At 35.4% G+C, this 12,676-nt stretch overlaps 1 protein-coding gene across 2 annotated transcripts in view; it reads right to left on the bottom strand.

Annotated features, from left to right (window-relative positions):
* LOC139978221 (protein sidekick-1-like) overlaps window positions 1–10,468 on the bottom strand; it is a 68,446-nt gene extending 57,978 nt beyond the window's left edge. Inside the window, exon 1 of one of the 2 annotated variants that reach the window (XM_071988183.1) lies at window positions 10,342–10,468. In XM_071988183.1, coding sequence (XP_071844284.1) covers window positions 10,342–10,423 — 82 coding nt within the window. In that variant the 5' untranslated portion in view covers window positions 10,424–10,468. The remainder of the gene's footprint in view (window positions 1–10,341) is intronic. The other variant, XM_071988182.1, reaches the window with a different exon arrangement.
* Window positions 10,469–12,676: the final 2,208 nt, after the last annotated feature.

Here is a 12,676-nt window from a genome sequence, read left to right as displayed (position 1 = left end):
GGTGGGTTCTTATTCTTTTGTCCATTATTTTTTCGAAAATTTTTCCTATTGCTGAAAGTAGGCTTATAGGTCTGTAGTTTTCTGGGTTAGCTATGGTTTTGTTTGGTTTAACTATAAGTATTGCAAGCGCATGTTTGCATGGCTTTGGAATATAGCCTGTTCTAAGTGTCTCGTTAAAGAGATGTATATTTAGCTTTATAAAGTTATCTGGGCAAGTTTGTAGCATTATGAAGTATGAACATTACCCCATCTTTCCCACGGGAGGAAGATATTTTGATTTGTTCATTGCCCTTTTCCATTTGTTATGGTTAATTGGTTTGGTAAGGGGGTTATGGTTATGTAAAGTACCATTGAGGTATGGGAGAAGGTTATTAGCATTTCTTTGGACAAAGTTGTCTATTTCTTCTTTAAAGCGGTTATTGAAACTGGGTCAGTCGGGACAGTAAAGATATTTTTAATGGTAGTTGCGAAGAGTTCAATTGTTTTTTGAGGTTTTGAATTTTGTTCCACTTTTTATCAATTAAATAATTAGTGCTGATTCCTAGGTTTGGGTTTTCTGTTGGTTTAAAGATGGCATTAAATTTTTACCAAACTTGTTTTGGTCTTTTTCTTTTGAAATGTTATTATACTCTTTTTCAATGGGATATTTACTTTGGATTTTAATTTTGTTGTTCATTTCATGGTTTGATTCTGTTTATTTTAGTCTTAAGTAAAAAGTACTAGTTTGTTGAAATTCCCTTCTCAGTTTTCTCCTGGCCTTGATTTAATTAAAGATTTCATTTGTAAGACCTGTTATTATTAACGCTTACTTTTAGGGGGGCAATTTTTATTATAGTTATCCAATATAATTTTTGAGAGGATTTGAGATATTGTATCAATTTTTTTCAAATGAGGTGCTTTGAAAGTTATTTATTTGGAGGTTATTAATATCTTTTTCTACATCATTTTTAAATTGTATTTATTTATTTATTATTATCATTTTTTGAGCCATCATTTATTGTTCAGTTTTTTTTTGTTCAACATTTATTTTTTTCAAACATTCTGCATTAAAACCTTTATACATATAAACATAACAGTAATGGCATAACAGCAAACACTATTCTTCAAATAAAAATGGGTACGTACTAAAAGTGGCCTTTAAGGTCTGGAACGGAAACGGCCCACGTAATTTGTTCTTATGTAATTAATGTTCCACTTGTAGTTGAAATTTGAACTTATACAAAAATTCCTTTATAATTAACGAATCATTGTTAACTTTCTTCTGAAATGTGTAATATTTGATATAAAAAATATTGAGAAGTTCAATGGATGTTTTGATAACAGTTGATATCCAAAGAAAACATCTTTTTTGGAGAAAAAAAAACTGTCTATTGAAAAAATTTGGATCAACGTCTAAAATTAAAGCTAGCACTAATATTACATTCCCAAAAAGATGTTCTATTGTTTCATCATTAACTCCGCAGATATTACAACGAGGGTTATCTGTCATTTTTATTAAAATAATCAATAATTTGTTCCCAAAATATGGTGAAGAAAGCGATACTGGAAATACTTTATCTTTGTTTCCCTTGAAGACTTAAACGGAATTTGAAAGATTACATCCAGTGACTCTCATTTAAATCAAAGTTATCATTCCATTTAACAATAGACTTAGGACGAGTGATTACCCTTTGAATAAGCTACTCATAAATGAAGCATTGTTATACAATGCTTTATAAAAAATAATACGATTATTCACCTTTATGTAGTAATTATTCCATATCACTTGACTTTCAAATTATTTAATGACATCTTTAGAAGCATAGAGAGTCCAACCGTGTAAAATATCGTTGATAAATACATTATTTGTGTGCATATCAACTGCCTTATAATTACAATCAAATACCAAATGGGCCCCGTAATCCTTAAGGTAAGAATTAAAGTACAACTTCCAAAAAGCAGTGTTATTGCTAGTATAAGGAACATTTCAAACCGTGTATGAAACTTTGAATATGAGTTGCATTCAGCCCACCTTCTGGGATATAGCTAATCAGGGTATTACGTTTAATCTTGTCTGGTGTCTCACGCCAGATAAATTTGGATAAAATAGTATCCATTTGCTCGATAAACCAATCCGGAGGATTTGGCAAGCATTGAAATAAGTATACAAACTGGGAAATACCAAAGATTTTAACCAGAATAATTTTACCCATTGAGGTTAAATCACGACATAACCACAAATTCAAAATACTCTTTAGCCGAGATAATTTGGGCATAAAAATCAGCCTGAAAAGGCTGACACGGTCATTCCTCACAACGATTCCTAAAGCAGTAACTTGGCTATCAGTCCACTTGAACGAATACAAATCAATCAAATTTGGTTTAAGACCAATGAAAGGACCAAGAGAGAAAATATTGGACTTGTCAAATTTAAATTTAAGTCGTGAGGCCAATTCAAAATGCTTCAAAACTAAAACAGTATCCTTTAATGAATTATAAGGTCCATCTAAAAACAAAACTGTGTCGTCTGCGTACTGAAGAATTTTAAGCTCCTCATTATGAACAGAAATACCATTAATAGTCTCATTAGCATCAATTTTCATAGCCAACAGTTCCACACAAATTATAAAAATATAAGGACTTAAGGTACACGCTTGTCTAATACCTCTAGTAATGTCAAAATAATGAGATGCAAAACCATTATTGCAAACCATAGCAGCAGAACATGCGTAGAGGGTACGAACCCACTGACAAAAGTTATTATTAAACTTGAATAAATTTAAGCAGTGCAAAATATAGTCACAATTCAACCTATCAAAAGGCTTCTCAATATCAATAAATTTAAAAATCCAGGGATCGAATTTTTCCTACGAGAGTCCATGGTGTCCAAAATACAGCGAATATGTTCTCCAATAAAACGACCTTTAATATAGCCTGTTTGACTGGAGCCGATGATCAAGTTAAGTACTTTTTATTCTCGTTGCTAACACCTTGGAACAAAATTTGTAATCTATATTTACTAATAAGATTGGACGAACATTTTTGACCAAAGTATGAACTTTACCTGGTTTCGGAATAAGCGTTATCAAACTAAATGATTGCTCCATGGAGAGAGCAGATTGCTGAAAAGCAAACTTGGGGGAATCAGTGATCACGTTACTAATATTTGGCCAAAATGATTATAAAACTCAACTGAAAGGCCATCACTCCCTGGGCTTTTTCCATTACATATTGAAAAAAGAGCAGGTCTATACTCATCCTCTGTAAATGGACCATCACAAAGTTTGGCTTCATCAACAGTTAAGCAATGAACAATTTTGAAATTTTGCAAAAGAGAAAATTGTCGTTATCCTGGCTCGTATACAAATCCTTATAAAATAGAAGAGTTCTCGAAGAATTAAGGTGGTATCAGTAATATCGGTACCACACCGATCTTTTAACTTACGAATAACATTAGAGGATTTGTTACGTCTTTCAAGACTTAAAAAGTAGCTTGTATTTTTTCCACCTTGTCCCACCCATCTAGCTCTAGAACGGACAATAATACCATGTAATTTATAATCAAAGCATTTCTCGAGTTTATTTCTTTCGACAGTTAGCTTGTTAAGTGTATCTGAGGAGAGCGTAAAATGATATTCTTTCTCTAACTCTTAAATGTGTTTAATTATTTCTACTTCTTTCTTTCTGCGCTTAACTTTACCATACCTTAGAGAAACATTACGAATTTTATATTTCACAATCTCCCAAGTGGCCGAGGAATTCTGAGGCTGGCATATTATAGCAGTAGAAAAAATGGTATTAGTGATGAGTTGAGTGTAATAAATTTAAATTAACTATAAAATGATCAGACTGCAAACTGGGAGAAAAAAACAACGAGTAACCAATGACCCCAGTTTGCGCGAGATAAGAAAAATGTCTAAACGGCAACAAATGTCTGGAGAGATATTTGATCTCCAAGTAAAATCCTTTTGAAATGGATTCCTGTTTCTCCAGATGTCTATTAAATCTAAAGTTGACATGATTTCTAAACATTTTGATCTAGCATTAAAGTTAGTACGTAAGTTCCCACCTTGTTTATCTAGATTTAAGTTGAGAACGAAATTGAAATCACCGCCCATGATAATAGAATCGCTCGAGTTATTACACAATATTTGTAATAATTCCTGAAAGAAATCAGCACTGTCTAAGTTAGGGCCATAGATGCAAACAATTATTTTTTCAAAAATGTTTACCTCGGCTATAACAAATCTACCATTAGTCGACGGCAAACACTGAATTATGGTCACGTCTAAAGACGGGTTAAAAAGAATACAAACACCCAGTTTTGCTACAAGATGACCCATGACTTAACAATTATACGACCTCCCCATTCATATTGCCAATAAGATTCGTCACTGGGGGTACTATGAGTTTCTTGTAATAAATAAATATGTCTTTCATCAATTCGCATATATGCAAAAAAATCTTACGCCTTTTCTTAAACTGCCGAATTCCACGAACTAAATAGGAACAAATTTTCAAGTCAGACATTTAGAAATAAAAATTGTATAAGCTGCTTGCTTGACTAAAAGCGTATAAAATTTGAATAAAATATGCTTTTTCAAATACCTTATTTAATCAAATGTTATAACTGATGGCGTAGAGAAGAGACAGAAGAGAGAAAATAAAATACGAGTAGACAAAACAAAAAAGAAAATATCTATACAATTGGCCAGGACGTAAACCCCAAATGGGTGAACGTCCATCCAACTGATACGGTTCATATGGAACCTGTACGAAGAGCTTAAAAAACAATAACACCCTCTACTGCTTAGCGGAGTTTTTTGTCAATAATAAAAGGAGAATAACTAGTATGGTAGTACATATTTACAGGACCTTTAACTCATTTTTAAATTAGCGAAATTGATCCAGTTGTCCAAATTAAGAAGAAACAATCAAAAGTTCTCAGAACTGGTATGACTTTCCCGAAGCTTCTCTCCATTTTCCTCCGATAAAACTAAGTTTGGTACCTTGCTTGTACAGATCGCTGACTTCAGGCGCCCAAATCTTCTTTCCAGTCAGATCGATTTTTGTTAGATCATCGACGATGAAAAAATTACCGGTCTGCTAGGGTCGTTCGTCTGGCTTTCATGATAGCGATCTTGTCTCTATTTGAAAGGCACCGGACTAGAATGTGTGGCGATATCTCCTCATTGCTTCGTCCGTCTCTATGACACCGCTCGATCAATATCTCTGGAATGTCCGTAAACAAAGGAAGTACTGTTGTTTTGACTATGTATTCACATACCCCCGCTTCTGTTGAAGGAATCTCCACAATACGAAAGTCGTTCCTTCTTGCCATCCTCTCCTGTTTATTAACTTCGGTGTTGGTGGATTATATTGTCTGCTCCAAGCGAGTGATTTTACGGGAAAGATCCTCGTATTCCTTTTCTTTTGCCGCCATCTTTAATTCTAATTTGTTTATACGTTCTGCCTGAAATTCCACAGATTTGCGCAAGTCTTTATCCAGGTTCGAGATCGAGGCTTATATAGTTTTCATGGCATCTGCCACAGTTTGTTGGAACTCCTCTAATGAAGTCTTCTAACCTCCTTCTACATCTATATCACTTAAATCCTCGTCAACCTTGGGCTCCTCAGATATGTAGCGCAATAGGCCAACACGCTCAGTCAAAGCACGTGCGCCTTTGGGTAAAGATGTTGTGGCTGATTTTGATGGTTTGCCTCTTCTACTTTTTCATTGAGACATGATATTGGATGTATTATACAATAAATAAGTTACTGAATACAATCCTGTGCAGATAAATGCTCCTTTCGCCATAAAAATTGGTAAATTTCAAGCACCCCGTAAACGTTACGTGGTGTTTAGCCTGCCATCGATTAGCCTCGTAGTCTCAATATACTCCATATAAACGTCTTTTTTAAAATTTAAATTAATGACTGATGCAGAATACGAGGGGATTTTTATCAGGGCAAACTATAGAAAAAGATGGAATATGTATTTGTTGTTTTATCGAATCCATCTGATGCAATTGTGCAATATGAATCCTCTCACCGCCAACTGATAGACAATCACCCCCCGTCAAGACCTCATGTGTTTCGCTGAGACCAAATTCTCCTTGGTATACAGAAGACATTAGGGAATCTAAGCGGAGGCGACGACGTTCTGAGCGCACTTGGATTAAAACAGGGTTAGAGGTCCACAGACAGTTGTATAGTGAGCAATGTTGTATCTATTACCACTTAATTGGGGAAGCAAACTCAGAATATCTAACAGCAGAAATCACTACTTGCGATAACAAGAACCTCTTCCATTTCGTACGAAGGCTGTCCACTGTCAAGTCTGATCCAGTCCTTCCAAACCACGAGTCCAATGGGGCATGCGCTAACGATTTTGCTGCCTTCTTTTTCAACAAAGTCAACACAGTCACCACCAGTCTTGAAAACTCAAGTCTAGTTGTTCTCCCCGACGTGGGTGCTGATTGCAAAAGTGAATTCACCTCCTTGGAACTTGTCACTGAGAGTCAAATACGCAAGACTATCATGGAGTGTCCTTCAAAATCCGGCAAACTGGACCCATATACCTACCTCACTGGTGAAACCTTGTACTGACGTTCTTCACCCGTACATTACTCACATTATACATATTTCTCTCTCTTCGGGTTCATTTCAAGAACCTTTAAAAGTGGCCCATGTTTTACCACTATTAAAGAAATCGAATTTAAATCATAATGACTTACACTGTAGATAATTACAGACCCATTGCCAAACTAATGTTTCTCGGGAAGGTTTTAGAGAAAATTGCTACTGCGCAATTGCGTATTTATTTACACGACTGTGGGCTTTTCTCTATGATGCAATCGGCATATCGTAGTTTCCACTCTACTGAGACTGCTCTCATCAAAATCTACAACGATATGCTCATTGCTATTAATAAAGGTCTTGAGGCTGTCGTCGTCGTCTTCCTTAACTTCTCGTCAGCTTTTGACATAATTGACCAGCAAATCGTCATTAAAAGTTTGTAGCAAAGCTACGGTATTACTGGATCGGCTATAAAGATGCTTGAGTCCTATCTTGAAGACCGAAAGCAAACTATCGTCGTAAAAGATTCTCTTTCGTCTCCTTACCTAATACCTTGGGGGGTTCCACAAGGATCTGTCCTTGGACCACTTGAATTCATTTTGTATATTGGTCCTTTAAGTCATCATTTCGATTCACATAAGGGTGTTCAACACGTTATGTATGCTGGCGATACGCAACTTTACATTATCATGAAACAAAATGATCATGATACAAGTCTAAACCAGTCTCTCCAAATGTATCGCTGACATCAAGCAATGGTCCACTTGCAACAGTTTACTCATTAACGATTCAAAGACCAAAGTCATCCACGTCACCTCCCAGTTTAGAGATAAGAGTAACCTACCTGACGTCAGTGTTGGTAAAAATGTGATAACTCCTTCCGAAAATACACGTGATCTTGGTGTCTTGCTTGACGATAAACTCGAGTGCGAAAACATATTCAGAACACTTTTGGTTCAGCTGCGTATAGTATTTACAAAATTGGTAAACTCGGGAGGTATCTAAATCAAGGCTCAACTGAACGACTGGTTCACGCTTTTGTTTCCTCCTATCTGGATTACTGCAACAGTTTGTATGTGAATTTGCCACTTTCTCATATAGCTCCCCTTCAGAGAATTCAGAACGCTGCTGTGCGCCTAGTCTCACTCACTAAAAAGTTTCATCACATCACCCAAGTACTCCGTTCATTGCAATGTCTTCCCGTCTCTCATCGCATCCAGTTAAAACTACTACCTCACACCTACAAAGCGATCAACGGCCTTGCCCCTAAGTATATCACTGACCTACTTATTCCTTTGCGCGGTCAACTACAGTTTCGCTAGCTTCGCTCTTCCTATCATGCGCATTTGCAATTAACTCCTGGTCCACGTACCCGCACACGTTATGGCGACCGTGCCTTTTCTGTCGCTGCGCCTTCAATTTGGAACGAACTCCCATTTCACATTCGTGACTCTCCCTATCTTAGAATTTTCAAGAAACAACTTAAAACATTTCTGTTTGATTCCTAGTTCCCTTTTTTCCTTGGTTTCCTTTGTTTTTTCATACTTTGTAAAGCGCTTTGACACGCTGCATTAGGCGCTATATTAATGTAATTTATTATTATTATTATTATTAAAATAATATTAATGCTTTATACTAGATTTACTGTACCTTGTTTGTCACTCCTACAGACGTCTTTCACAATTTTTCTGAATTTCTTGCGAAGCTTCTGAAATAACATGAGTGTTTTTGTTTTCTTTCTTCTTCCTCTATTTTCTTTCGGTAGGTTATATTCTTCTACAAATAAAATCCAGTATTCCGATGGCTCTACCATTTGCAATAACGAAAGTGACAGAAGTTCATTGCAATAACGGTAAATGTTTACTATACACAACGGGAAGATGGAACATCCTAAACGTTCTTCCATCTCATTATGGTTAAAATAATATTAATTCTTCTACTAGATTTACTGAGCCTCGTTTGTCACTCTTACAGACGTCTTACACAATTTCCTGAATTTCTTGCGAAGCTTCTGAAATAACATGAGTGTTTTTGTTTTCTTTCTTCTTCCTCTATTTTCTTTCGGTAGGTTATATTCTTCTACAAATAAAATCCAGTATTCCGATGGCTCTACTATTTGCAATAACGAAAGTGACAGAAGTTCATTGCAATAACGGTAAATGTTTACTATACACAACGGGAAGATGGAACATCCTAAACGTTCTTCCATCTCATTATGGTTAAAATAATATTAATTCTTCTACTAGATTTACTGAGCCTCGTTTGTCACTCTTACAGACGTCTTACACAATTTCCTGAATTTCTTGCGAAGCTTCTGAAATAACATGAGTGTTTTTGTTTTCTTTCTTCTTCCTCTATTTTCTTTCGGTAGGTTATATTCTTCTACAAATAAAATCCAGTATTCCGATGGCTCTACCATTTGCAATAACGAAAGTGACAGTAGTTTATTGGAATAACTATACACAACGGGAAGATGAAACATCCTAAACGTTCGTCCATCTCATTATGGTTAAAATAAATTAATTCTTCTACTAGATTTACTGAGCATCGTTTGTCACTCCTACAGACGTCTTACACAATTTCCTGAATTTCTTGCGAAGCTTCTGAAGTAACATGAGTGGGTTTTTTTTTCTTCCTCTATTTTCTTTGTCGTGGCAAATGCTTTATAATCGTTTCGATGTTCTTTTAATGAGTTTATTGTTATCAATTTTACACCAACAATACTATATACAGTTCTTGAAGTTCACCGAATTGCAATCAAGAATAATTGATAACAGTTGCGGTTCGAAACAATGTGTTGTTGTGCAACATTTTTTCCCCGAATAACATAAGAAAGCAACATGTTATAGATTGCGATACGAACAAGACAGTATCTACCGTGAAACTACAAATTGAAAAACACAATGAAAGTATGATAAGTACGAGCGGCAGTGATGGAATTAATACCAATAAACCATTACTATATAGGAAGCGGGTTAAGGAACAAATAAAGAACGGATTACATATATTTTTGGAACTCGTAGATGTTTTGGAAGTCCCAAGTCTTTGCTGAGGCCGGTGAGTTGAGAATTAATACGAACGATCCAATCGATTCATTTTGTTCAGGTACGGATTTGAAGTTTTTTGTGATAATTAAAACGTAAGCGGAACCGAGAACCTGTTTCACCTACATTACTGTCCTCTTTACAAAGAACACAGTATACTTTATACGAACGATCCAATCGATTTCTTTTCGTTTACGATCTGTTACGGATTTGAAGTTCCAGGAAATTAAGATACATTTAAGGTTTTGAGTGAATCTCTGTGAAGATTGAAATGTTCGGAAACGGGGAATCCTGCTACAGTTTGATTGTTGATTTTATTGTTAAAACGTAAGCGGAACCGAGAACCTGTTTCACCTATATAATTGCCCTCCTTTCAAAGAACACAGTAGACTATGTGAGTGACATTGCTTAAATTACAAGAGAGGGAATGGGGTATTAGGTCACATTCAACATTGGGAATCTCAACCACTTTTTTATTCATTCCATTAGACTTCAAGTATGTATACATATATATATATATATATATATATATATATATATATATATATACATATATACATATATATATATATATATATATATATATATATATATATATATATACATACTTGAAGTCTAATGGAATGAATAAAAAAAGTGAAAAGTTCTACAGTTTTTGGTTATTATAAATAGAAAAACTTTCTTTTAATGATAAAACTTTCTATAACTAGACAAATTTGACAACAACAAAACAACTTACGACTTTCATTGCTAACATCACAGGCCCAGGTAAGAGAGATTACAACACAGAAGCTGAAGAGAGTCAGGCAAAAACGACCCATTTCTTCTGATTTCTCGCAGCTTCTTCATCCAATTCAATTCTGAAATTCGTTCGCGATCGCTTCGATTATTTATCGTAAACTGGTACCAATAATATTTGTGGTTACGTTCTCGCAAAAGAATATATCTTTACAAGGGAAATCAAACCCAGGAAACAGACGTTTCCGGAACTGTTATACGTTGAGAAACAAAACCTGGCTTTAAAGTGATGACTAATCGTGATTTCAACAGAAATAAGAGTTAAAAGTCATTAATCAGAAATGTGGATTTTCTTTTATCCCGGGTAAAGAGTAACAAAATTTTAGATAAAAGACATGTTTAACGGTCCATAAACCGACATGGGGCACACTGCCCTCTCTTCTGTATATGTATTATTTTGACTTCCAAGATCGTAGAGTACCCGATCGGACACTGGGGATAATTTTGTGCAATACCCTTATTTCAATGCTCCATTTTCTTTCAACATATAATGAATATGAGAATACATATTTTTTTCTCGTTATGACCTCGTAACCTCTGCTATTATTACACTCCAGTGATAGTCAGCTTCATCATGTCAAGCACTGATATTGATCATACTGTTATAAATTTATTGCAAACAACTATTATTAAATTTAGTAAGGTGAATCTTTAAATGTGAGCTTCATATCAACAAAGTGCCATAAAGGGAACATCGGTTGTTACGACCACCTTCTGTGGTTCATATCCAAGAGCAATTAAAGAGAATTGGCATTTTCACCTTGTAATGCGGAATAGTTTGACTTTCTATCAGGGGAGTAGGAAGCTTCCAAAAGTGGGGGCACAACATCAGAAGGGCACTTTCTCATTCCACAACCACCACTCGTTATGCTATAAACCGATACACACCAGCCATATCACTTTAAAAAAATATGACGTGTTAGTATATGCTATCAATACTATTATGGTGCACGTGACTCTATCAACCTACATATGTACTTCTGTCCATCCATATTTAGAACTTTCCAAAAAAATCTCCTGTGTTCATTCCTTGAACAAAAGTCTTTAGCAACCTCGGTTAAGTCCTTAGCATGTACAGACTAAAAATAAATCATTAAAATAAAATATTAAAATTAAAAAAGGTTTAAGAAATCCAAAACACAATTCTTCATCAAAGGGGCACATCTCATTTGTGCATTATTTGTGCTATTATTAATAGCACATTTGCTACTTTGGAAATAAATTTAGGGGCACGTGCCCCATTGCCCAATCCACCCCCCCCCCCGGTTCCTACCTCTATGCTTTCTTTAATGGAATTCTTTATTAATGAATTTTGTTATTCAGTGAAACATGTCAACAATCATGTAATCCATGGAGTTAAAAGTCTCGTCCCAAAATTTGTTTACAAACTGCAGCTAGGACATCATTTCTCACAAAGGCACAGTCATAACGTATGTCCGCTACGTTTAAAGGTTAAAGTCTATACGCCGTACCGCTTCGGCAGAGATTGCTATAAACACGCTGTCCAACCTTTACTTTCATTGGGCATATTTGATCTGCAATGACCAAATGGCCTATGAAATCTTTTATTTATTATTACGATATCAAGATAAGAGCCGTATTTCCTGTTTACATATTTCGTTTTCTTATATTGCCACTTGTTTATGTCGCCTTTGACAGTTTGGGGACTCGGACCATTGCTGGAGACGTCTCTCTATATAGATAAAAGCCGATATGAGATTGTGCGGAGTTTCATCACAACAAGTCTATTAGTCGCATTAAACAAGCAGGAACTCAATGGTTGGGACGGCATGACAGTGTCGTATTTGAAAATTTAAATATGAAGCTTTGGTGGCGGACAATTGACAATTGCGTACTCTTATTTCATCGTTATCAATGGTTAACGTTTGACCGGAATACTCTACCGCTTTCTTTAAATTGTTGAATCATATATACACAAGCAGTATATTTCTAAAAGCAACATTCCATTCACTACATTAATGTCATCACTGTCAACAGGCTTGGAATCCAAAGAATGCCCCGAAGGCCCATTATTATAACAAATGTTGCGATCATTTCGTGACATTTCTAAGCAACACCTAACGCGATATAAATACTTTTAATTGTTTACATATAATTTAATAAATTTTCAATTGGAAGTAAAAGGGTGTACCGTGTTAAAGGGTGCAGCGATAGTGGCAATTTAATTCCTTTCGATCAGTGTCCCAACACTGTGCGATCAACGTTCTTCTTTTGACACTCATCCGTCACACCTAATTCGACCAAAACAAAATAAA

This window comes from Apostichopus japonicus, chromosome 13 (genome assembly GCF_037975245.1).
Source record: "Apostichopus japonicus isolate 1M-3 chromosome 13, ASM3797524v1, whole genome shotgun sequence".
Taxonomy (NCBI): domain Eukaryota; kingdom Metazoa; phylum Echinodermata; class Holothuroidea; order Aspidochirotida; family Stichopodidae; genus Apostichopus; species Apostichopus japonicus.
This window is presented reverse-complemented; position numbering and strand designations above follow the sequence as displayed.